Source organism: Eublepharis macularius, chromosome 17 (genome assembly GCF_028583425.1).
Source record: "Eublepharis macularius isolate TG4126 chromosome 17, MPM_Emac_v1.0, whole genome shotgun sequence".
NCBI lineage: Eukaryota > Metazoa > Chordata > Lepidosauria > Squamata > Eublepharidae > Eublepharis > Eublepharis macularius.
Window position 1 is genome coordinate 38,907,237 of NC_072806.1, and position 26,761 is coordinate 38,933,997.

Below are 26,761 nucleotides of genomic sequence, written 5' to 3' on the forward strand. Positions count from 1 at the left end.
GTTGAAGACAAGCCATTGGAAGTGCAGTTGGGCCTCATGTTCTGTTGGGATTTTAGCATTTCAGTCATGAAAGAGTGAATCGGTTTGTGTTACTTAATTAGTAAACTTATTTGCATGTAACCACTTAGGCTTCGAAGTTGGATTCCCACCATAGAAATGGGAATCTCTAAGCATAATGAAGTAGAATTAGGATTTTCTATTGGGAAACTTGTTTATTGGGACAATTAAAAGGTAGTCCCCTGTGCAAGCACCGAGTCATTACTGACCCATGGGGGCACGTCAGTAATGCTATATACCATGCCAAGTCTCTCACTTGTTCTCTCATTTGCTTTCTCAGTTACTTTTCTAGCAAGATGTAGTCAGCTTAGCAATTTATTATTTTTTTCCAAATGTAACCCTATTTTTATCCGCTAGTAAAGTATTCTTACAGAGCTACACTGGAGTGTGTGTCTATTCTCATTCCTTCCAATGCGCAATCTTTGCACCAACTCTGCTATTTTTCCTACATGTTCTCTGCCTTGGAGTGGAGTGGGCACCAAAACAACAGTCACAGCACTTCAGAACGTCTGTTTCATCCTCCTCCATGGTAGTTTGTAGCAGCAAGGGGGGGGGTCAATGGCACTGAAATATTGTTGTCCAGAGATACCTTTTTAAAAAATGTCATTTATGCCTGCCTTTCTCACTGCAATGCAAGTCAGATTACATAATGTAAGTCAGTATAATTGACGGGTTGAGGAGACATCTAACCACCAATGTAATGGGACTCGGAGAGCAGAAATCTGAAACAAGGTGCAAGTATTAAATACGACAGGTTGAACAACGCAATAAATGGCATTATATTAATAGAAATATAATGCAATGAGAGAAAAATAAAAACATACAGCAACCAATTATTTATTTATTCATATAATTTACAGTCTGCCTTTCTCAATGAGACTCAATGTGGATTAGTGTCAGGACATCAATGGCCAGGACATTCAATAAAGACTGCAACAGGGCTTGGATAGCATAAACTTTAAAAATCAGCAGAACTCCAATACAGAGCTGAACCATTGCTGAAATAAAGCTCAAGCTACCCACTAGGAGGAAACTCACAGCAAGAGGCAGTACATAGTAGTATAGCCCACTGCCCTGTCCTTTTACCAAAGCACCTCTCTAAACCACGTCCTCGCACTACAGCCCTCCTGCCTGTGTGAAAAACCCTCCCGAGTAATTCAATTTAGCATAGTTTGGGGAAAGCCAAGAGAGTGGGGGCTTCCCCCGTGTCTTCAGGCAGGCCATTCCATGAGGTGGGGGCTACCACAGAGAAGGCGCATGTGTGGGCAGTGGGGCAGCTGTTGATTTTGTCCATTGGCAGGGTGGCACCTGCAGAGGGACCAGTTCAGATGAGCGAAGCTGTTGTGGTGAAGCACAGGGAGATACATACATTGAAGCATCGTCCCGTTTCAACCCCGTTCTGCCCTTCCTCTTCCTTGCAGCTTTAAAGCATAAATATATCTGCTCTGGATGTATGCTCCAGTAATAACAACAATAATGATTATATACCGCTCTCCTAGACAGATTAGTGCCTCACCCACAGCGGTGAACAAGTTAGGGTTATCATTATCCCCACAATCCAGCTGGGGGGCTGGGCTGAGAGGAGGGGCTCGCCCAAGGCCACCTGCTGGGCTCATGGCAGGAGTGGGATTCGGACCAGCAGAGGGCTGACTCGCAGCTGACCCACTTAACCGCCGCGCTCCCGCAGCTCAGCTCTGCCTCAGCCTTGCGCTGGAGGGCGCTTTGTTGGTCTTCCAGGCGCTGCCGGCCTCCTGCTGGAAGCTCCTTGGCGGTTTGACCGCAGCCTGCCCTCCTGTAGTTCTGCAAATGTTTGTTTGCTCCGAGCTAGAAGCGCTCGGAAAACGAAGGGAAACTGAAACTGAAGTAACTGTACGGATCTCACACTCGAGGCACAGTGAGAAAGGCGGGCGATAAATGACATAAATACATGTCCTAAGGTCAAGCGACTGAAACTCATTTATTTATTTTTATTTTTTTAAATAAAATTTTATTGGTGAGTGGATGAAACTCATTTATTTTATTGGTTTATTGTACTGGACGTTTCGTCCACTCTCCCTGCAGAGCAGGCTCAGAGCGGAGCGCAACATGGTGGCAATACGCACACGGATGAAAAAGAGCGGCGGCAGCCACGCCGCGTGGAAACCGCGCCCGACTGCAGCGCCGCCAGCGCGCCCCCCGCCCCCCCCGGGAGCCGGGCCCGCGGGCGGGGCGGCCACAGGGAAAAGGCGCGCCGGGGCTGGGGGGGGGGGCTGGCAGTGGCGGCGCCGGCCACGAGGGGCGGGAGGCGGCCTGGGCCCCGCGGCTCTCCGCTCCCCCCCCCCGAGCTACCCCGCGCGCGCAGAGGGAGCGGCTTCCACGCGCCGCGGCCGGGCCCGCCGAAAGGCCCCCACGGGGAAGCGCTGCCCGGCCCCTCTCCCCACGGGGGCGGGCTGCGGCGCCTCCCTCGGTCCCGCCCGCCGCCTTCCCCGCCGCGCTTTCGCTTCCGAGCAGCCCTCCGCCTCGGCGCCCGCGGAGCAGAGCAGCGCCGCGCCGCCTCCGGAGAGCCCCTCCGGCTCCGGCCATGGCTTTCCAAGGGCCCTTCTTCAAGCCGGTGAGTCCCCTCCGCTCCGCTCCGCTCCGCTCCCAGCGCGCCGCCCTCGGCAGCCCCCCGCCAGGTCCGCCCCGAGCGCGGCGGGCGCGGAGAGCTGGGCGAGACCTGGCGGGGGAAAGGGCGAGGCTGGACGCCTCCCGCCAGCCTGGCGACCGCGAGGGGAGCGCCCTTCGGCCCTTCTCACCGGCTCCATCCCCGAGTGGGCTGGGAAGGCCGGGGGGGGGGCAAACCTCGCCCAAGCTGCGAGTTCGAGTTCCGTCCCAGCTGGTTGGGTGGTTGCCTGTTCTGATTCGGGGAGAATGTACACAAGACGGCTTTTGAACGGTGACTCCCACCCTTTTAGGGATGCTGACCCGCAAGTCCAAATGGACTGGAACGAAGAAAAAGCAGCCGCAGCCTGGTGCCCTCTGCCGGGGCTCGTGCGACTCACTTCTGGGTCCGGAGTTGGGAAATGCCGCTTTGAAACTCTTTAACTCTTCCGTGTCCTAAAATACACTAAAATACTATTGAGCTGGGTAGCTGTTTGTCTGATTGTAGCAGCGGAAAAGAGCAAGAGTCCAGTAGCACCTAGAAGACTACCGGTAGGAGCTTTTGCGAGTCACAGCTCACTTCTTCAGATACCATCTGATCTGAAGAAGTGAGCTGTGACTCACAAAAGCTCCTACCCTACCACAAATTGTGTTAGTCTTCTAGGTGCTACTGGACTCTTGCTCTTTTTTACTAAAATACTATTATTTACCTCCAGTCCTCCTAACCGCTGGTCTTTGGAGGGAAAGTCTCATTGGTTTGAGCTGCAGCAGGCTATCTCAAACTTGTTTCTGGTTTTGTTGTAGTAAAGTCAGGAGGCTGGTTGCGCCTTAAAAACGTACAACATTTGTTGCAGAAAAAGCATTTGTGGGTGAGGGGTCGCTTCATCAGATCCGCCAGATCTCCCGTGCGTTTGAGAAAGTCAGCTCTGACTCAGGAAAGCTTGTGCTGGAACAAATTTTGTGGATCCTTACAGCACCACTGACGGGACCACTGGATTCTGCTGCAGCAGACTAACACAGCTGCCTGCCTGAAATTAGGAATGGCAATCAATCCTTTACCTATGGGGATTAGAACCTATATGAATAATAGTGAGCCAACCAGAAGAGATTGGTAGCTACTCTGAGTTAATTAGTTAGTTAATAATACAGGATGGGGGATGCACTTCTGGGTAGTAGTGTATGCGAAAGAGATCTTGGGGTGAGAGTGGACTGTAAACTAAATATGAGCAATCACTGTGATGCGGTGGCAAAAAAGGCAAACTCAGTCTTGGGTTGTATCAAAAAGGCCATTGCATCAAAATCGCAGGAGATCATAATTTCTCTCTCTACTGCCCTGGTCAGGCCAAACCTGGAGTACTGTGTGCAGTTCTGGAGGCCACACTACAAAAAGGATGTGGACAAAATTGAGAGGGTGCAGAAGAGAGCGACAAGAATGATCAGGGGTCTGGAGACTGAGCCCTACGAGGAAAGGCTGAGGGCCTTGGAAATGTTTAGTTTGGAGAAGAGGAGATTGAGGGGGGACATGATTGCTCTCTCTAAATGTTTGAAAGGCTGTCATTTGGAGGAGGGCAAGGAGCTGTTCCAGTTGGCAGCAGAGGGTAGGACGCGAAGCAATGGGCTAAAACTACATGCACAAAGGTACCGGCTGGATATTAGGAAAAACTTTTTCACAGTCAGAGTAGTTCAAAGGTGGGATCAGCTGCCTAGGGAGGTGGTGAGCTCCCCCTCACTGGCAGTTTTCAAGAGGAGGCTGGATGAATATTTGTCAGAGATGCTTTAGACTGATCCTGCACTGGGCAGGGGGTTGGACTAGAAGGTCTGTAAGGCCCCTTCCAACTCAGTGTGATTCAGTGATTCTGTAATTAGCTAGATTAATATTTTCATTCATTTCACCACATACTCTGTAAAGAAAGCCAAGGACAATCCATTTTCAACATGCAGAATTGATCCTTACACACACAACAGGCAGCAGCAGTGCCAATGATCACTGAACTCCTTGCCGGATCAGACCAAAGGTCCGTCTCGTATAGCATCCTGTGTTCCTGCAATGGTGAATCAGATGCCCTGGACGACCCCCAAGTGGGACAGAGTGGCCAGATCCTCCCCTGCTTTGACTCTTGAAAGCTCAACCTTGGAAATCTAGTTAGTCTTTAAGGTGATATTGGCCCAAATCTTGCCCCCTCCCCCCGAATTTTAGAATTTCTAGGGCAGGAGAAAAGAATTCCTCTGCTTTTCTTCACTTTATGTATAATTTTATGAACTTGTATCATGTGTCTCTTCCTCCTCCTCACCATTGTATCTTTTTTTGCTAAACGTACCCCCTCCATCCACCCACCCACCCAGCCAGCCCCACTCCCCACACACACACCTTTTAGCTTTCGCGGTGTGCTTGGTGGAAGTGTGCCTGCGTCGCATGCAGACGGTTCCAGGTTGGATCCCTGCCGCCTGCCGCGAAAGAGTCATCAGGCATTAGGAAAGGCCTTTCTCTGCCCGGGGCCCTGGAGAGCCACTGCTAGTCAGAGCGGAAAGTCAGTGGTCTAACTTGGTATAGGGCGGCTTTGTAGATCCACATGATGTTCACTGCGAAGGGGCCGAACAGGCCTTTGTGGGGAAGTGCTTGCAGTGTCGGTCTATGGCAGACATCTTGGTTCGAATCCAGGTCATATCCCAGCTCAATCATTAAGCTCGCTGGATGAATCAGTCACCCTCAGCCGAATGCACCTCACGGGGCTGTTGTGAGGGTAAATGGGGGGACACACATATACTGCCCTGATATCCTTGGGGAAAGGGTGAGATAAAGCTTCGTGTGTCCTTGTTAAGGAGAGGGGCCATATCAATGGAGGGGGGCAGGGGGGAGTCTGCCCCCGGCACTGCAAAAGAAGGGGTGCCGGGCACAGCTGCCAGCCACCGGGAGCGCACTGGCGGCAGTGCGGGCAGCTGAGCAGGGGGGGGGAGGCCGCCCGTGCCATTCACCTGCCCTGCAGGACAGGGAGCACATGGCAAGCCGGCCGCCCCCTCAGCAGGGCAGGCAAATGGCACGGGTGGCCTCCTAGCCACCCGCACTGCCACCGTCAGCTCCATGGCGCACTGTGCGCTGGGGCAGCTGGCGTGCCATGCTGACGGCATGTTCTGCCCTGTGTGATGATGTACAGAAATGACGTCATCACGCAGCACCAGGAGCTCGCGCGTGCTGCATGCGCGTGCAGGGAGCTGGACTTGGGTTGCCCAGGGTGCTGGCAACCCTAGATCTGGCCCTGGCTGTGGCTCAGTGGGAACGCATCGGCCTTTCATGCAGATGGGCCCACATTCAGTCCCCAGCATCTCCATTTCAAAGGGTCAAGGCATCTGCCTGTCGCAGGACCCTGGAGAGCTGCTAACATTCCAATTAGGCAGGACTGACCTGAGTAGTCTGTGATTCTCTGTTACTTTGGAGGAAGGGCTGTGGCTGAGTGGCATTGTATTCCACTGCCAGACAGGGGAGTATTCCTCTGCCTGGCAGCAGCCCAATCCTGGCTGTTTCTGGCCCAATCCTGACCATTTGGGGCTTGTTTTGGCACAATTAGGGCCTGAAAAGGCCAGGATTGGGCCACTGCTGCACAGGGGAGTGTTCCTCCACCTGGCAGCAGCCTGATCCTGGACATTTTGGGCCCAATCCTGGCTGTTTTGGGCCCATTTTTGGCCATTTTGGGCCCAAAGCAGCCAGGATCGGGCCGCTGCTGAGCAGGGGAGTGTTCCTCTGCCCTGCAGAGGCCCAATCCTGGCCATTTCAGCCCTGACCCTGGCCATTTTGGGCCCCTTTCAGCCGTTTTGGGCCCAATTCGGGCCCGAAATGGCCAGGATCAGGTTGCTGCTGGATGGGGGAGTGTTCCTCTGCCTGGCAGCAGGTCTGTTCCAAGCTGAATTGGGCCCAACCCTGGCCATTTTGGACCCGTTTTGGCCCAAAATGGCCAGAAGGGGGGCAGCTTTAAGAACTTCCGGAACACCGTTCTGGAGCGTTCCGGCAGAAAAAAAGCCCTGCTTACATCATTCTCCTCTCCTCCATTTTGTCCTCACAACAACCTTCTGAGGTAGGTTAGGCTGAGAGAGAGTGTGACTGGCCCAGGATCACCCAGCAACCTTCCGTGGCAGAATGGAGATTTGAACCCAGGTTTCCCAGATCCTAGTATGGCACTCTTAACTGCTGTACCATATGGGCTCTGCAAAATAAACTACTGAAAAAACATTAGTTTTATATCTGGTGTCTCTCTCAAATGTATGGGGAAGCCTGGTGAAAGCTTGCAAGGAAGAAACCCGGTTTCAGTATCCATATGCTGCAGTGGTTCTTGCGCCTCCTCCTATTATGGCATTTTAAAGCAGAGGAGTGGAAAAGTCAACTTGGCGATGGAATGAATATCGTGAGGAGGTGCGTGGAGGGAATGTGCCTGCATTTAATTCATAGTGTGTAACGTTCTGTTCCCTTTCCTCCCCCCCCCCCCACTAGTCCCTGCCATTTACGGGTCCCATATATGGTGGCCTCCGAGATGGGCTGATGGTGATAGTCACCGGAAGTGTTCTTCATAATTGCACCAGGTAGGTAGTCTGCGTGTGTGCATGCGCATGCCTCTCACCACAGAACTTGGATGTATTTTTCAAAATAGTAAGGCTGTTTTGGAACTAGGTGATGGAGTAACTTCAGACACATTTCTGAACATGCACAAAGTGCCTTTTCTCGCTGAATAAACAATCCCAATATGCATCACTGGAAATGGCTTCTGAGGAGATACGACATTTATTTATATTTTAGATATTTACAAGCAGGTACCTGCAAGGACTTGTATGGGGATCTCACTTCCCCTCCCCCACTATTTCCTGTTTCCCTTTCTCCTTTGTCCCTTACCAGCCAGCCTGCCTTTAACTGCTCCCCTGGCTTCAGCTTTCCCTCTTTCTGTCCCCAGCAGCCAATCCGCAGGAAAAGACTGGCCAAGACGAGCAGCGTTGGCCACTGGGCTGGTCCCATTTGCACAGTGCTAGATGCAGCGCCTGCCCAGTTACCTGCTGGGAAATGAGCAAGGGTCCTCACTCTCTCCTGCAGCCCCTCCCCACCCCTTCCCCATTCACAGGGAGGGCAGGCTAAAAATGGAATGAAATAATAAAAATCATTCCTTCTTTTCCTCCTCCTAGCAGCCCCATGTCATCCTCTTTCTCTGCTTCCTTCCCTCCTTCTCACCCACCTACTTTTTATCTGCCCCCCATCTTCTGCTATATTTATTGTTAAGGAAAAATGTCTTAAAGGTACTCTGTGTTCAGATTATGTTTCCCAATAGCCATCATCCACATTTAATCAAGACACCAAAAAACTGTGATCCATAAAGAATTAATGAGCTTTATGTACAATGAAACCCAGACGCAGTGCCATGTTCCGACACATGCATAAAGATCAGCCATAGCAGAGAATCTTATATACTCTCCAAAGTTAATTGTTTATAGAAAAGAGATAAAATTGTTATACAAAACTAGATACAAACAATTCTTCAGAATCAAATTCTTCAGGAGACATGGCACCAACACAGGCCTGACTGACAAGATAGTAAACTCTCTCTGTAATATAAACATGCTACATGTCTGGTGCCACACAAGAATCTGTGGTGTCTTCCTGAGAGAGTGTTTATCCAAGCTAAACCCTTGAGTACAAAGTCAAAACAAGAGAGATATTGTCCTTGCAACAGGGCAGTCTAACACTCATTAATCAGAGTGGAAGAAGGATTCTGCTGACAAGAAAACACTTTTGCTTTCTGTGCAACAGGTCAACTCCAATAAATGCTCATACACAGGCCCTTTAGAATAGGGGTCATAGAAATTCCCTAACATTTATTATTTATTTTCTGCTTAAGACAATAGCCATATGAGCAGCACTAGATAGACAGATTTATGATTTGTTTACTTCATTTATACCTCACCTTTTTCCACAACAGGGACCCAAAGTGGCTTACATCATTCTCCTCCCCTCCATTTATCCTCACGACAGACCTGTGAGGTAGTTCAGGTTGAAAGAGAGAGTCGTCCAACAAGCTTTCACAGCAAAGTGGGGATTTACACCCGAGTCTCCCAGGTCTTAGTCCAAATCTCTAACCAATCGACCAATAGACAAGTGCACAGTATTACATTTGGGCCACAAAAATGGGAAGCACAAATACTGGATGGGGGATACACTTCTGGGCAGTAAAAAGAGATCTTGTGAAAGGGATCTTGGGGTAAGAGTGGACTGTAAACTAAATATGAGCAGTCAGTGTGATGCGGTGGCAAAAAAGGCCAATTCAATCCTGGGTTGTATCAAAGGGGCCATAGCGTCGAAAGCCCCTCTCTATACTGCCTTGATCAGGCTGTACCCAGGCTGTACCCAGGGAGACAGGCTGAATGAAATGGGGGGGGGCTCAGTAACAGAAAACAAGACTTTTTTGGCGGGGGAATAGAATTTAGCACACTAGGAAAATCCAAAAACGAGCCACATAATAGCTTATATTAAGACCAACCAAAAGGACACCAAACGGTGTGTAAGCTTTTGAGTTCTCCAGAGCCCTTCATCAGGCTACCTGTTAAAAACAACAAAATGGGATGTGTGGGGGGAGGGGTTGGAGCCATGACATCGCTGCTGCTTTCATTTGCATCCTGTTGGATGTCTACAGGATGCTTAGCCGACATCAACGGGCACAAGGTGTGGCTGGCTGGTTCCAGAGGGTGCCCCAGGCATGCTGCCCCTTCCCAGCATGGCAAGGGCACACCAGGTAGTCAATCAATCAATCAATCAATCAAGTACCTTTAATGGCATACAACCGGGTAGTCATACTGCAGAGAAAAGCAGCATATAAATATCCAAATAAATGAAAATAAATATATCCTGTAAAAGCCAGCACAAGAGTAAAATCAGTCTAGACTGACAACTTTCATAATAAACAGGTGATGGGCAAGAAAAGAGGGCGGAAGCAGAGACTCACAAACACACAGATCAGTTTCAAGGCAAAGTTGAACAATACTGGTGCCAAGTGGGAAAGCAACCCGGGACTCAAGGTGCCCCCACTAAAATGGCCCTTTGCAGCTCAGCGCTTTGAACCAGCACTGGAAGGCAAGCAGTGCAGCCAGTGCAGCGATTCCAGTAGTGAAGCACCAAACAGCAACCTTGTGGCTGCATTTTGCTTCAATGGAAGCTGCTGAATAGTCTCCAAGAGCAGCCCCATGGAAAGCTCTTTTCAGTAATCAGCATCAGCAAGCAAAAATTTTAAAAATCCAGTCTTGTGGGTGATTATTGGTTTTGTTTTCTGTCCCTTCACCATTCTGTGATTATTGGTGTGGCATATTGTCATATTTGGTTTGATTTGTTAGCTGATTTCCTGCTTCAGCAGTGGTTGGGGGGGTTGTTTTATCTTGCCAGTGCAGCACTGGAGGATGTTTTGACCTTGCACTCTGCATTGGGAGCCTTTGTACAGCAAGGCAGTCTTGTTAAACAATTAATAAAAATGAATCCTTGAGCCTGTGCGCTGTGCTATTCAAGTTCTGTTGCTCCCCAGAGCAATTTTCCCCAGGCTAGTTTGGCTAAGGATCCTGACGGCGGTTGTTGTGGGTTTTCCGGGCTGTATTGCCGTGTTCTTGGCATTGTAATTCCTGACGTTTCGCCAGCAGCTGTGGCTGGCATCTTCAGAGATCTCTCTCGGTGAGATCTCTGTCTTTTGGTGCTACACCTCTGAAGATGCCAGCCACAGTTGCTGGCGAAACGTCAGGAACTACAATGCCAAGACCACGGCAATACAGCCCGGAAAACCCACAACAACCATCGTTCTCCGTCCGTGAAAGCCTTCGACAGATCCTGACGGCATTTTGCCATCTTCTGGACAAGGAGCAGGGGTCATTGTGTGTGTGTGGGGGGGGGGGGGTTGAGAATTTCCTGCACTGTGCAGGGGGTTGGACTAGATGACCCTGGAGGTACCTTCCAACCCTATGATGCTATGGTTTGTTCATTTGGTGCTGATTTAAATGTGATGTTAGCTGAGGCTGAAGCACATTCTGGGAGCACCCTGCACATACGTGGCATCTGAGGCTTGATGGCCGGAGTTGCTGGGAAGGTTTGTTGGGCGCTGAACAGTCCTTGGTGTTTGCGTCCAGAGTTCCACTGGGTTGTGCTTTGACTTCAGCCAGCATTGCATTTAAATCAGGCCTGGATTCAGCCTGGAGGGTGGCCCACAGATTTTCACTGGCAGCCCCAAATTCCTCTTATGTTTGCAGAATGTACGCCATAGATGTATGAGGATCTCTCTTTTTCACATATAAATTTCCCTAACAGGCCAAACAGTGTACTCCCAGCACCACTGCAGGTTAGGAAAATGGTGCCTGTGGAAGGCTGAACTCCTCATGCACCACCACCATGAGAACTGAGGAGAGCCTGCAACTCACATGTGACCGTTGCGCCTGACCCTGCGCGCTCCTCAGTGTATGAACTGACCTGTTTTAATGCTGTTCTTGTTCTCCTATGCAGATTCCAAGTCGACTTCCAGTGTGGTTCTACCCAAGTGCCTCGGCCTGACATTGCTTTCCATTTCAACCCTCGATTTGACGATGGGGACTGCGTGGTTTGGAACTCATTTGAAAGAGGGTCTTGGCAACATGAGGAACGCCAGTACACCATGCCCTTCCACAAAGGCCGGCCATTTGAGATCCGCTTCCTTGTCCAAAGCAGCTCCTTCATGGTAGGAATGAGAGGATGCAGTCGAGAGTCTCTCCCTCTCCCAAAAATGAGCAGAGTAGCCTCGGTTGCTCACTTGGGTTGTGCCAGGCAGAGTGATAGGATTTTTAAGGTCTGGGGCAAGGGGTAAGCAGATGGTGCCAGCTTGAGTGATTTGGGCACAGACTGGACCAATGTGATATAATGATTAGGATGTTGGACTGGGAGCAGGAGGCCCAAGTTCGAATCCCCACTCAGCCCAAAGCTTGCTGGGTAGCCTTGGGCCAGTCACTGTCTCTCAGTCTAACCCGCCTTACAGGGCTGTTGTGAGGACAAAATTGAAGGGACTGTCATGGGTTGAGAGCTGGGCAAGACCTTTCATCTTTGGAAGGGCTGACATTTGTATGGCGGTGGACTGGTGAGTGTGGCAACAGTGAGGTTGGGAATCCTTCATTTCCCCTGGATCTAAGTGTTTTAGGATCCTACAGGAAAGAGAAGAAATATCTCTGATGTCTGAACATCTGTTGAATGGCTGGTGAGTTTGGTGGGCCTCTGCAGTCCAAACCCAGATTCGCTGGGCCATCTTTATACATGTGGGGAGAGGGAGTGGAATGTTTGTCCTTTGTGTGTGTGTGTGTGTGAATGTGGAAGAGGATGTCCATTTGGCAGCACCCTCTTTACTGCCTACACCCATCTGCATCCTCCGGGCGGGAGGGGACAGCAGTTGCCAGGTGCTGTAGTTGTCCATGTTAAGTTATAAGTCTTTCTGCGTCTCATTTCCTTTCTTAGTATCTGCATCATTATTCCTTTCTCCCTATAACAGGGATACCCAACGTGGCGGAAACAGTTGCAATGGTGTATTTGTGCTCCGTTTTACTGAAGGGGGTGGGTGTGGGAGACCCCCAGGACTGCTGTTTTCAGTGGCTGCTCCAGTGACATCTGGGTCCAGCAGAAGGTGAATGAGTTTGTGGGGATGATACTCCCAAGAAAAACTAGGAGAGCAAAACTCAGCAAATCCCATCTTCTCACTGGAATTATGCTTCCCCCCCAAAAACACCTGTGAACTTGCAGGATGTTGTACTCTGCTTGTTCCGTTAATTGTTTTTATTGGGTGTACAAAGCGGCCATCTTTCCCTCCTCCGTTTCCGTATGTGCCAGGTTGCTGTGAATGGGAAGCACTATCTGGAATTCAAGCACAGGGTCCCCATTTCCAGAGTGGACACGATCGGAGTCTCTGGGGATCTGGAGGTGGCTTCCATTAGCTTCCAAGGCCCCACAGTAAGGAATACATTTTCTCTCCGCTGTACCGGGAAGGTGGTGTGCAGTGGGGAGGGGGGGGTGACTTCCCTCAATATTACTCCGTCCCTCTCTTCATTTCCCTGGTAGTTGAATTGTTTTCATATTTGGACATGTTCCAGGGAAAAACTCGTTCTCCATCCAATTCAGAGAAAAAGTTCTTGCAGATTTGCATGTAGTTGTAAGGCCACCCCCATCCTCATTCAAAAAAGATTTTAAAGAATGAATTTTTATCCTCCTCATCACGTTTGGCAGAGTACTCTAATTTACGTAAAACTCTGCCTGGTCCTAAATGTGGATTGGTTGAAGTTTCAGCACGCACACACAGACACGCACAAACACACACGTTTGCTGAATACTCCAAAATCTGGATGAGCTGTTACCCCCCCCACCCCCACCCCAAATGAACCCACCCTCCAGCCTGGATCCTTTCTGAAGGCCCTGATGATGTTTCTGGTTAGCCAGAAAGGCAGGCTTATTCCCGGTTCTTCTTGGCTGTGGCCTCCACTTTGTGAGAGTTTTCAGCGGAAGTGTGGAAGTTTTTTCTCAGTTAATTTCTCACAAAGCATGCAAACTGCCTCCTTTTTGCAGTGATGCTAGCAATGTGTTTCTTGTATTTGGCATCACAACTTTTTTGATTGGTTTTATTTAAGTTTCAAGATTTCCTGAGCAGGGAGAATGTGGTATATGTTTTTAAAGGTATTTTTTTAAATGATAGTGCCAGCAGGGAAAACCTCCAGAAGGTTGTACCAACCCCCTCCCAACTGTGGCACTCTTGGGGCACACTCTTAAAGACCAAGCATACTTTTAATTTCATATGTATACATTTTTAAAATTCCTAACACTTTTATTTCATCTCACTCAGGCTCCAGATATTTGGACTGCTCGATCAGCAGCAATGGTAAGGGTATCTGCCCCCCCGCCCGCAGCTAACCTTTCCTTCTTGTCTCTTTGAATTGGCTGTCTTGTGCCCTTGTAGAAGTTAATATCTCCATTCTTCAAACCTCAGGTTCTTGTCTGTAAAATGGGAAGAGCAATGAGCAAGCTAATAAGATTATTGTAATATTCAACATGTTAAAGATGATATAGATGTTTGTTAAAGATGTATAGAGATGTGGGACTGACTCATTATGCAGTCATAATGAAAAGGCAACAGCCAATATTGCAGGGCCCTAGTATAGGTCTTTGGGGAACACTGTGCATACCGTTCTGGGTACGCTGTCTCCGAAGAGACATTGGAGAGCGGGAAGCGATACAGAAGAGGACAAGGGTTGGGATGGTGAATCACATCTTCTTGGCAGACAGAACGTCCCAAGTTCAATTCTCAATGCTTCCAGTTAGAAGGATCAAGTAGAAGGTGGTATGAAAGACTACCAACCTGAGACCGTGGGGAACCAGCGCCCCTCAGAGGAGGAGGCACTACTGACCTTGGCGGCCGAGTGTCCTGATTCCATACAAGGCAGCTTTGTGTGCTCAGCCAAGTGAGCAAGGGGCTGGAACACCTTGGAAAAGCCAGCATTTGGGGTTGGTCGTTTTAGGAAAAAAGATGACTAAAGGGGAATATATCAGAGACTGATCATGATGTAGAGGAAGTGGCTCCCAAGAACTCTCTTCCTTAAAAGGAAACTTGGGATCCTCCAATAGCACTGATAGATGATGGACAGCGGGGTTAGAAGGGTGTAACTCTGCTTAGGATTCTACAGTTAAACTTGCAAAGATTTTGTAATAAAGGAATCACAGTTTGAGCAGGAAATGCGCCACCAGTTGAAAGCTTCTTCAACTTTCTGTCTCTACTGACAGGTATGAAGTAGCAAAATTACTTTGGTTTTTGTGAGTGCAAAAAAAGTGCTCAGCATCTTCTCAGCATCATGGGGGTTAATATACAGGGACGAATTCTTCTTCTTTTCATCTATCGCTACTGCCATCTACTGGCTGCTTTCAGGTGGTGGTATTTGTTGATGCCGGCTTCTTTCATCTTTTCAGACGAATGCTGCTTTCGGGCCTGGACTGTTCTATAATGTGAGTTGCAGATGTTTTTTATGTATGGGAAATCCTTGTTTTTCCTTTCCATTTTGTCTTGGGGTATAATGATTATTTCTCCCACTGGAGGGACAAGTTTAGAGAGACTAGATATCCGGGAGTCAGGCTGGGTTGGCTTTAGGTATTGGGACGCCCCAGGCAAGACGCAAACATGGCTATGATTGTGTCCTCTCTCCTTTGCCCATGCAGACAAAGACAGAAAATGAGCTGCTGCCATTTTAATGTAGGCATGTGTTTTGGTACCTGTGAATCCCTTTCAGAGGACTGCGGCATGACAGCCATAAAGGCAGAATCCTAGAGTGGGAGGGGGCCTTCTAGGCAGGCCATCAACCCTCCGTCTCTGTGCAAAGGTGGAGCCTCCCTGATGCAGCCTCTGCGTGAAGACCTCCAGCTTGGGAGATTCTACCCTAGGTAGTTGGTTCCAATATCCAATCCCTTTTACTGTAAAGGAGTGTCTCCTTATGTTCAACCAAAATCTACCCTCCTGTAATTTAAGTTTGTTGGATCTAGCCTTGAGCCCCTGAGCAGCACAGAACAGCCCTTCTGGTATATGAAGAATGCCAGTATCATCCCGTGGCCTTCTGTTCCCAGAACTAAGCATATCCAGTTCCTTCAATCTACTTTTGTAAGATTTGTTTCTCCAGACCATCTTTGTTCCCCTCCCCCAAACCTGTTCCAGTTTGTCTACATCTTCCTTAAAAGGTGGCACCCAGAAATAGAACACAGTTCTCTGAATGAAGTCTCATTAGCATAGAAAAATATTACTTCTAATGATTTTCAAGTGATACTGTGAGAATGTGCTGAATGCAATCCTGGTATATGTAGTCACCATTTTGTCTGACCAACACAAGATATGGATGTTCAGCCTTGGAACATGCATACCATGGGTGGTAGTGCAGACCCCATATACCTGGTTGAATATATTTCTTGAATAAGGGCTTCTGCTACTGCAACCTGATATCACATTAGTCCTTTCTGCAGCTGCATCACACTGCTGGCTCATGTTCAGCTTGTAACTTACTGCAATCCAAAGATATTTTGATGGACACCTACTACTCAGCCCGGTATCCCACATCCTATGCCTGTGCATTTGGTTGTTTTTTGCCTTGATGCAGAACTTTGCATTTGCCTCCACTGAATTTCATTTTATTAGTTTCATTATGGCTTTCCCAACACTTTAATAGCACCGCTCTGAGTGGGTGTTAAGTCATCCTGAAGGCGATTTATAAATCAAATATTATTATTTTGAATTTCATTTCTGTCTTCCAAAGTATTCATTTTCTCCTCCATAGAACTGAGGAAGTTTGAAAAGGGCATCACTACTTATACTGACTAGTTATACTGGTGTGCACTCTTGTCCTACTTTTCCTCTGATCAAACAAGTTTTGTATGTCTTTGCAGTTTTTCATAAACCTACTAGACCTATTTGAACAGAAGCAAAAATAGCACCCAAGAAACCACATGCATGCATCGTGGAAAACAAAGAATCTCTCAAACCACTTTTAAGTCTCTTAAAGATGGTGGTCTGTCTCCAAGCCAAAGTATAGCAACCAATATTAGTATTTAACAACAACAACAACAACATCATTTGATTTCTATACTGCCCTTCAGGACAACTTAATGCCCACTCAGAGCGGTTTACAAAGTGTGATTATTATTATCCTTATGACAATCACCCTGCGAGGTGGGTGGGCCTGAGAGAGCTCCTAGAGGCTATGACTGACCCAAGGCCACCCAGCTGGCTACAAGTGGAGGAATCAAACCAGCTCTCCAGATTAGAGTCCCGCTGCTCTTAACCGCTACACCAAACTGGCTTCTATTTGAGAAGGGCTTGCTGCAAATTCAAGAAAACAGGGACTCTTCAGGTTTGGGGACAGTGTGTGGCTTTTGTTAAATATACTGTTAAGTAGCAAAGGTTTTTTTTAAAAAATTTTTTTAAATCAAGATCATTTTTCTATTAATAGCAGAGTGCTGCTTTCCCGCCTGGGCCATATTTTCAGCCACAAACTTACGTAAGTGTACTGCTTCGTGATATCTGGGTGATGGTGTGGGATGGCTACGTGGGGAATACATTTGGAATGGTCGAAGGTGACAAAGAGAATTTTGAACTGCTGTGAATGTTTTATAACCACTGGCACTTAAAAGTGAAAAACTGAGCTGAGTAATATAGCCAGAATGGCAGGATTCTAGAAAATTTCATGGTAGGACTTGGGACCATATCAGAGGTGTCATTTTGGCAGTTCTATGGGCAGATTCTCACATTAATTCTGGTTTGGTAAACTGATTATTTTCTTGATCCTGCTGTTTTAGAAGAGGTTTTACCTTTTGGCAGGCAGGAAAGAATGCCTCCTCTGAAGTGAGGCCTTCTTCTTCTTCTTTTTATAAAAAAAAGCCATTTTAGGAGAGGCATTCCCTCTTCATTGTCACACATGAGAGAATGCCTCTACAGGAAAGATAGCTTCTGACGTTTATTTCCCTATCATGCCATTTTAGATCATACCATTTTAGAAGAGGCATTCTCCATTCCCATGTGGGAGGGAATGCCTCTGCTGTCATGATGGCTTCTAGAAGGGTTTTCTGGTCACTGTAACATAGGAGGGAATGCCTCCTTTGAACCAATCTGTGTCAAACACGTCCCAGGCAGACTCCTCCCCAGAATCAGCGTGGGTGAAAATAACCGGCCCAAAGGTAATTCACTTCTGGGGACATACAGTTGACCCCCCTGACCAAAATGCTCAGGATGATCCTGAGACAGAGAATGAAGTCAGAAAGGCGTCCCTTGCAGAAGGAGTTGTAACAGTTGGCAACTGGATATTTTTATATATCTAAATAAATATGTGATCAAGTCATGCCAAAGGGGTAAGATTTCTAAATACTCTAATTGGCTGTGCCTTGAACAGATGGTCACAGAACCAACCAGGAGGGACGTGACCCTGGACTTAATTCTCCATGGCGCTGCCCAGGGCCGAGTGCGACGCGTAGATGTGGTTGAACCAGATGGTAACAGTGACCACAGTGTCATCAGATTTAATTTATTTGTGTTTGGGAAAGTGCCAGGGACTTCCAACAAAGTCATATTTGAATTCAAGAGAGGAAACCTTTAAAATGAGGAATCTGGTTAAAAGGAAATTAAAAGGAACAGTCAAGAGGGTCAAATCTCTTGACGAGGCTTGGGAGTTACGCAAACCTTCAGTACTAGAGGCTGAGTTTGAATGAATGCCGCAGGTCAGGAAAAGTGGCACAGAGTCCAAGAGGTGACCAGCAGGGCGAAGGAAGCTATAGGAGAGGGAAAAGGCTTCTTAAACAGAAAGGCTTGCCCAAAGGAGGCAAGCAAAAACAAACACACACTTACACAAGAGAGAATAAAATTGCTGCTGTGTTGCCACCCTTACACAAATGTATGTTGACCACACTTGGAATACTGTGTATAGTTCAGGTGACAGTGCCCTGTAGATCTTGAAAAGCTGCAGAAAAGAGCGACCAAAAAAGGGCCAGGGGCTAGGCCAGCTACTCTATGAGGATCAGTTAAAATGGTTGTTGTGGGTTTTCCGGGCTGTATTGCCGTGGTCTTGGCGCTGTAGTTCCTGACGTTTCGCCAGCAGCTGTGGCTGGCATCTTCAGAGGTGTAGCACCAAAAGACAGAGATCTCTCAGTGTCACAGTGTGGACATAGCCTAACTCAAACAGGGCACAGTATCTTATTCCAGGACACCAAAATACTGGACAACACTTCCAACTACTTTGTCAGACTGCACAGGGAAGCCATTGAAATTCACAAGCATAAGCAAAACTTCAACAGGAAAGAAGAAACCTTAAGAATGAACAGAGCATGGTTCCCAGTTCTGAAAAACACCAGGCTAACAAAACACTCTACACCCGACAATAGCCCTGCAGAGAAGATTAGCACATCAAGCCCCAATCCATATGCAAAAGAACCTCCTCAGGATACAGTGAAGCCTCCCGCCATTAGTATTCCACACCCTGGGAAACTCTTACAGAATGACTCAGCTCAACCCCACCCCTCCTGAGTAGATACAAATGACCTGCCAACACCTTTTCCACACTGTGACACTGAGAGATCTCTGTCTTTTGGTGCTACACCTCTGAAGATGCCAGCCACAGCTGCTGGCGAAACGTCAGGAACTACAATGCCAAGACCACGGCAATACAGCCCGGAAAACCCACAACAACCATTGTTCTCCAGCCGTGAAAGCCTTCGACAATACATCAGTTAAAATGTTTAGGGATGTTCAGCTTTTGAAAAAAAGCGAGTAAGGGAAGACGTGGTAAGAGGTCAATAAAATTATGTGTGGTGTAGAGAGGGTGGACAGGGAGCAGCCTTTGTCCCTCATAGTACTAGAACTAGTACATAGAACCTGGTGTCATCCCTGAAGCTGAGGAGCAGGAGATTCAAGACAAACAGTGCCCAGTTAACGTGTGGAACTCTAGATGTGATGGCACTCTGAGATTTTGAAAGAGAAATAGACAAATTCATGGAGGGTGGAGCTCTCGATAGTTACTAATCGTAATGGCTGTCTGCTCCCTCCAGGACTAGAGGCTGGGTGCCACTACGTACGCTGCTGGGGAGCACAAGGAGCAGGTTGTGGCTGCAGGGACGCCCTTCTGCTTGTGGACTTCTTGGGGCAGCTGGGTGGCCACTTCCTGAACAGAACGTTGGATTGGATGGACCTTTGGTCTGATCCAGCAGGGCTCTCCATATGTTCCTATGTACATTTATGCAAACGTAATTCGTTTCTCAGATTTGTTGATTGATTGCATTTTCTGATGGCCTTGAAACTGAAGCTGAATAAAAAGGCACAGGCAATGGTGACCAGAAAGGAAAACGGATCTGACCTATGTTTTCAAAAATTGTTTTCTCTCTTTCCACAGTCTGTGCCTTATCAAGCATCACTCTTTGGAGGCCTTTTCCCATCCAAGTCTATTACAGTATCAGGAGCTGTGCCTCCTAGCGCTGTCAGGTAAAACATCCAGCAAACACGTAAGGAAGGGGCGTCATTGAGACCCAACAAACAAGCCCTGGCTTGCGGCTTATGAGAACAAGTGTGTGAATTCCTCAGGTTTTCATGCTTCCTTCTGTCTCCTCTCATGAGCCGCTCAGCTCTTGAAGGATTCCTGGAACTGCAAGAGGCTGAGGAACCTCTTGCTTTTCACCACATCTCAAATGGGATAAAATTCAAAACGATGTTTCCCCCCCCCCCTTCCTTCTAAACTGAGATGATAAACTATGGAACTGCCAGTTTGTTGGCAGAAGACCGAAGTTCACTCTTGGGAATAGGGTTGCCAGCCCAGTGCCGGCAATTGGCGGGAGGCTCGAGTAGGCAGGGGCGTTTAAAATGCCATTGCCCCAACAGTGTGATGTCACTTTGGGTGGAATCCTGAAGCATCACCTTGTCGTGCTGACCACTTCCAGGTTCGCACCAGAAGTGCTGTCATGCTGTTGGAGCAACTGCAATTGCTGTAGCGACTTTTCCCCCTGCCGCCCTTCCCGTCAGTGGCAGGAGTTGGGGGCTGCTGGTTGGGAGGACTTCTGGTATAGTTAGGCTTGTCTGGTGGTGGGCAATGCCAGTGGTGGGCAAACTCCTGCCAATTTGCCTCTCTGCCCAGCAGTCACTGGTGGTCGCCAGAGGGAGGCAAGCTGCCCAGAGATTGTCTGCCATTGGCAGACAACCCGGGCAAAAGGCTGTGCACATGCTTCTGTGTTCCCATTATGATGTCACTTCTGGTTATACCAGAAGCAACAGTGCCGTGCCAGGGCCAATTCTTTAAGAACTGGCCCCAAATGCTATGCAACCAGAAGTGATGTCATCAAGCAGGAGAGTGCGTGCTGGTTGTGCGCATGCGAAGTACCCCTCTGCCGCCTGCCTTCCCAACTGTCCCAACAGTTTCCAGGGGGAGCACAGGGGGCCCTGGAGCGCCACTGGCAGCCAGAGTAGGCACGACTGACCTGAGTAGCCCTGGACAGGTCTGGCGTGGCCTACGGTAGCCTGATGTGTTCAGCGTTGATTTCCCTGGCGTTAGGCTTTCAAGCACGGAGTGCTGTTTCCAAGGAACCTGACGGCCCTCTGTGCATTCCGTGATCCGCGAGAGCAGGACTGGTTTGTGGCAATGTTGCTGTGTGTCCAAAGCCTCTCTCTTCCCCCTCTTCTTAAAGAGCCTCTCTTGGACCCCATCGCACCCCACCAGAAACTCTCTCCTTATAACACATCCAGGTTCCATATCAATCTGAAAGTGGGTCGAGACATTGCGTTCCACCTCAACCCCCGGTTCAACGAGAAGGCGATTGTTCGGAACTCCCAGTTCAACGGTCACTGGGGGCCGGAGGAGCGCCACCTGCCGGGTGGCATGCCTTTGCACCTGGGGCAGACCTTCACTGTGAGTGGGGAAGCACTTTTTGTAATACTTTTATTTATTCTGCTGGGAAATTGCAAATATCCCTCTGCACCCCGTCATGGTTGCATTTCCAGGTTTTCATTTGTGCATGGTTTCTTAATGTGGGGTTTTTTTTTTTGATAATGTAGTTTATCCCTGTGGCTAAGTCTTAACTACATACAGGCTTGGCTCCTACAGTAAATCTCCAGGGAACTAGCAGGATAATCACAAGGGGGGAAGTTGGAGGTCTGCAGCAGAAAGAGGAGATCATCCTTCTGTTAGCAGAAATTTTCCACATGGTCCAGCCTCAGCGACTCAGAGCCAAGCTACAAGTGAGGAATTACACTTGCCTGGCAAGTGAACAGACTTGATCAAGTGGAGCGCAAGTGAATGGCAAGTGAACGGAGGAATACACCGTGAGTCTGTTCACTTGCCAGGCAAGTGTAATTCCTCACTTGTAGCTTGGCCCTCAGCTTACACACAAAAACATGCTGCCTTTTCCTGAGTGGACACCAATAGTGGTAGAAGGGCTGGAACCCTTTTAAAAGTCATGCATGAGTGTAGCCTTGAAAAACTGGCTCGGATTGATCTCCAAACTGGGAAACTCTGGTTACCTATCAACTTGCATACCAGAATCAGAAACTGTAGCTGGGAAGAGGTTTGCAAACCTTTGCTTGGGCTAACCTTGCTTTGGTGTGATGGCTGAATTTTCAACTTTTATTTACAGCGGTTGTTCCACCTCCATTGCCTGTTATGCTTTGAGTAGAAACACTGCTGCTCAAAATCATGATTGGCTGTCTGTTTGGAAGCATTTAACCAGAGTATGGCTCAGCCCAAATCTTGGTTTGGTTTAAGGGTGTTCATCCCTCAAAACTCTGGCTAATCTGGATCCAAGTTTCAGGGATCCTCAAAAAATCTGGGATCCCCGAAATCCAGGTAAGATTCTCTGATCTAGTTTGGCAAGATTAGAGAATCCTGGATTTGTCTAGCCATTATTCCCTATGAGGAAAACTCTCTGGGGGCTATTGGGAGGGATGGGGGGCATTTTCTAAGCAAACTCCAGCAAACTTGCAGGGAACCTACTCCTGACTGTCCTCTAAAGACACCCTCCTCCCAAGTTTCAGGAAGATTGGACCCCAGGGTCTGATTCGGCGGGCCCTTGAACGAGTTGCTGCCTTGTTTTCTGTGCTGGGAAAGGGTCCAAGCTGGCTCCCAGGCAGAAACACACAGGGGCAAGGCCGCCATTGGCCAGAGGCACACTCCCTATGCAAGCTCAACCCAGAGAAAGCTCAACAGAACCAATGGCATGGAATTCCCCCCCCCCCCCAAAAGCCAAAGTGAAGCCAGGGCCAGTGGGAGAAGACGAGGGAACCAAGCAGCTACTCAGCACTGCCACAGGACCACCAACCATAAGGGAATGGCAAGGAAGCACAGCTGTAGCAACTAGCATCAGGTGGGTGCCCCTTGGCCTCAGAACGAAAGTGAGGGGGAGGGGTAGTTTGGGGGAGATGTTTACTGGATTTACAAGAGTCCTTTGAGGATGAAATGGCATCAGCCTTGGTCTTTCATAAGAATACTGCAAGGATGACCTTTATCAGAGAACAATATATTTCCTTTAGGGTCATGTATTGCAGGAACCAAAGAACTTTTAAAATCGTCTTGCACCAAGTTACAGGAAAAGAGTTTATTTTTTACTCCTTCAACTTCAGTCTTGACTGATTGAATTTCCTTGTTGATCCTTTCTAGTTGTTGGATATTTTTACTCAACCTTGTTGTTTGGAAGAAAGTTACCTAATTCTGAAATCCGTATACCCAAGGGTTTCTGCTGTGTTTAAGAATCAACTATTGTGTTTAAGAAGAATCAAGTCCCTCACTAATCCCCCCTCTCCTCTTGGACAAAACTGTGGGCAGTGCCAGGGAAACACTCAGCCAGGAGAGTCAGCCGTGTTAGTCTGTAGTTGCAAAATAGTGAAGAGTCCAGGAGCACCTTTAAGACTAACCAGCTTCATTGCAGCACAAGCTTTCGAGAAGCACACCTGATGAAGAGAGCTGTGGAGGTTGAAGCCAGGAGGCTGAAGCCACATTTCCTGAACTTACCTGGATTAACCCATATTGATCCAGGGGTCGCAATCCATGGCCCAGATTGGATCCAGGATTCTCTGATTTGATCTAGGAAATCTAGATTTAGCTGGGCCAGTGAAAATTCAGCTTTTTTATCTGGTTCCCAGACCTGGATCACACACCCCTAGTTTGGTGTGAAGCCTGAATTGAACCTGACTGACTTGATGGGAGTGGGCATAGCCTAGTGATAAAAAGCACAAGCTATGGTCCAAGAAGCCCTGTATTCAAATCTGCCCTCTGATACAAATTCACCAGGATGTCTTTGGTGAGTCCCTTTCAGCTTCAGCTCTTTCATCCTCAACATAGGGATGGTAATATCGGTCTACCCTTTAGGACTGTTGTAAGCTTTACACCAGGATAATGAATGGGAAATGGTTTGAATACTGAAAGGACTATATAAATGCTAAGCATTATTATATTGGAATTGATATTTTAAGATAAGCAGTAGACAGTAGTTTTTTAATGCCAATTTTTTAATGTGACTCCCAGCTCAGATTCCAATTTGAGGCAGAGGGTAAGGGTGACCATGCAGCTAAAGCCGATAGAGCCTAAGTGCATCTGTACCACCATCCTTCTCTTCCCTCCTCCCTTTTTTCTTTTCAGATCTGGATCCTGTGTGAACTGCAGTGCTTTCGAGTAGCTGTGAACGGACAGCATCAGTTTGATTATAACCACCGAGCTCCTAACCTACAGCAGATAGGCCAGCTGGAAATTGAGGGTGATATACTGCTGAGTGGAGTCCAGGCTTAAAGCATTAATTCTCCCTCAACAGAATCTGATGTCAAGGGAGGGGCAGGGTGTTATTTGCCCCCTGTGAAATATAAGGGATATGCTTCGTATTGCACTTTTCAACAAGAATTTCAACCTACGAGATCTGCTCTTTGCAAAGTTTCACTGTAGATGGGGCTTCATCTGTCCCAAGAAACTGCTTTGAATTGCTCCCAGGACATAACTTTAGGATGACAGTCCCTTATGGAGGAAAAGCAGCCCTAATCTCTCTGGACCCTGCCACAGAGTGGGCTGAATTGTATCTGCACGTGGCTTGAAAACAGCACATTGAGGTTAGAACAAGTCTATATATTCAGAAAAATGGATGCAGGCAGCTCTTCTTCCTTAGAATTCCCATGGTGGGGGGAAATCGCATGTTGATGTTCCGCTCTGCATCCAGAACTCCGTAGCTGCAGATGCTAAAATGCCGTAGAGATGGCTTCAAGATTTGTGCCAGCATTCCCCTGATCTGCTAGCATTTCAAAGACAAGAATTTTGGGGTGGGAGAGAGAGCGCTGCATTTTGGAATCCTATTGTCTCAGGAGATCCATGCATTTTCCCCTGAATGCTTAGATCAGCCTCCAGTTGAAGTTTTGGGCAGGGCTGTTTTCAGTCCGTGTTTCAGGATCTGTTTCAGGGTTTGGTCCCCCACTAATCTGTGGCTGAGCCATTTGCACAGCTGGTTTCTTTCAGGGAACACACACTCAGAGCCGTTATTTTATTCCTGAATGGCAACCTGCTGCGTGGATAGGAAGCGATAATCTAAATATTCTTTGCCAGGGCTTTTTTTCTGGGAAAAGAGGTGGTGGAACTCAGTGGGGTTGCCCTCGGAGAAAATGGTCACATGGCTGGTGGCCCCGCCTCCTGATCTCCAGACAGAGGGGAGTTGAGATTGCCCTCCGAGCCGTGGTGCGGAGGGCAATCTCAACTCCCCTCTGTCTGGAGATCAGGGGGCGGGGCCACCAGCCATGTGACCATTTTCAAGAGGTTCTGGAACTCCGTTCCCCCGCGTTCCCCCTGAAAAAAAGCCGTTCTTAGCAAGTTTCAGTAGAGGATTCAGCTGGATTTGACTGGGTGACAAGCTTTACCTTACAATACCTGGATTTTAGAGGTCTTGGCTGTGCACTGTGGATCTGGATTTATATCCCTTTGCCGTATATCCCTCCAATAGTGCACAGTAAAGACCCTCTGACCAGTCTGATCTAAAACTGCAAGTTTCTCTACTGGATTGTTGAGAAACAGGCAGGATGCTGAAAGTTTCTATTAGCACATGAAACCTGCTTGTTATAAACTCTGGAGATTGCAGCTGAGTTGACGAGGCTTTGCTGAATGCCAAAGAAAGATTATTCTAGCTGTGCTTACAGAAGCTGCTAAAACTGCCTGTAAGATGGTGGAAATGTGGGTTAAGAAACAGAAGCCTTAACAAGAATGCTACTGAACAGGGACGTTTCTGAAGAGACCCGTTGAAGAGGAACTGTTTTGAAGCATTTGCTCTGTGTGTTGAATGTAAAGAGTCTGGCCAAGCTGGAATGCGTAGTACCTTTCTTGCTTAAGAGTATTTGGTTGTCAAAATTAGTTCATTTTTACTTGTAATCTGAAAACTGCCTTATGTACTTCCACCAGGGTGTCAGAAAGCTGGGGAAGTGTGCCTTGTTTTATTTCTTGCTGCGATATAACCCCCAAATAAACTAATCAAGTTTATCATGACCATCCGATGCCTGTGTCTGTATGCCTTCACGAGGAAGTTGAAGATCCTTAAGCCAGTGATGTTCTGCCCTTTCTTTGCCTTTCCTGACAATGGGAAACTTGGACAGGGCTGTATCAGTGGCAGCACCTAACCTGATTTCAGGGGTTGGCATCTTGGGTAGCTATCAAGGGCCCATAGTCACCCAGCACCTATGGAATAGCCCCCTGCTGATCCCCAAGATCGCTCTAATGCTGTCTGGCCCTGGAAACAGCAAGAATTGCTGGGCCCTTCCCAGCCACCATCAATGAGACAAAGAGACAACAGCTGTCTGTTGCGAGTGAGATAAAATGTAACAGGTAGGTAAAATAAGATAAAGTTCTGCATGGCCAGACCCAAATCCCCATCTAATACAGCATCAAGTTTCCCACAATGGCTGCCCAGGTGTCCCAGAAAGCCCACAAGCTTCCATCTCTTGTAGACCCTCCAGTAACTGATACACAGAGGTTCTGTTGAGCCATCATAGGTAATAGCCATTGATGAACCAATCATCCATGAATTAGTCTAATCCATTTTTTAAAATCCCTTAAACTTGTGGCCATCACTATATCTTGTGACAGTGAGTTCCACAGGCTAAATATTCATTGTCCAAAATAGTTCATCTTGCATCAACTGCCTATCAACATCTAATTTTTTTGAAATGGAGAGACAAAGATATCTCTGTCCATGTTCTTGACACATTTTTCTTTCCTCATGACAAATGTGAAGCGTAATCTGTGCGTCTCTCGGAATTGGCAGCGTGCAAGGCTGTGTACAGATTAAGTGGACTTTGATAGACTCAGCAACACAAACACCCAGGTGGTGGTGAAGCTCTGAAATAAGAACAGGTGCCGCTTTTTTTTCAAAATAGACAAGACTCGAGTTTCTTGTCCAGCTTTCGCTGTGCTTTGATTTTATTTAGCTTTTGTATAATCAAATATGTTCATAGAAACTGGGTCGTCCAACCATGCAAGGGGTGGATGAGAATGGTAAGACTTGGGGAGTGTCTACCACAGATTGAAAAGTAGTTGAATAGTCCGTCATTTCTAGTCATGCGAT

At 47.9% G+C, this 26,761-nt stretch overlaps 1 protein-coding gene across 2 annotated transcripts; it reads left to right on the forward strand.

The window, feature by feature from the left end:
* Nucleotides 1-2,393: 2,393 nt before the first annotated feature.
* LGALS9 (galectin 9) lies at nt 2,394-25,686 on the forward strand. 2 transcript variants are annotated; one of them, XM_055001401.1, is made up of 10 exons: nt 2,394-2,647; nt 7,157-7,245; nt 11,180-11,390; nt 12,524-12,643; nt 13,527-13,562; nt 14,645-14,680; nt 16,666-16,713; nt 19,591-19,679; nt 20,931-21,093; nt 23,815-25,686. In XM_055001401.1, exons 1-10 carry the CDS (start codon nt 2,618-2,620, stop codon nt 23,959-23,961), a joined length of 969 nt encoding a protein of 322 aa, XP_054857376.1. In that variant the 5' UTR covers nt 2,394-2,617; the 3' UTR covers nt 23,962-25,686. The 2 variants fall into 2 exon arrangements, with proteins under 2 accessions (XP_054857376.1, XP_054857377.1); XM_055001402.1 differs by having other exon boundaries at nt 16,669-16,713.
* Nucleotides 25,687-26,761: the final 1,075 nt, after the last annotated feature.

Bases quoted from the DNA above. Each gene is read 5' to 3' on its own strand.
- LGALS9 (XM_055001401.1), top strand. From the start codon at position 2,618: ATGGCTTTCCAAGGGCCCTTCTTCAAGCCG. The intron at 2,648-7,156 runs GTGAGTCCCCTC...CCCCCCCACTAG, and splicing joins AAGGGCCCTTCTTCAAGCCG to TCCCTGCCATTTACGGGTCC. The intron at 11,391-12,523 runs GTAGGAATGAGA...CGTATGTGCCAG, and splicing joins TCCAAAGCAGCTCCTTCATG to GTTGCTGTGAATGGGAAGCA.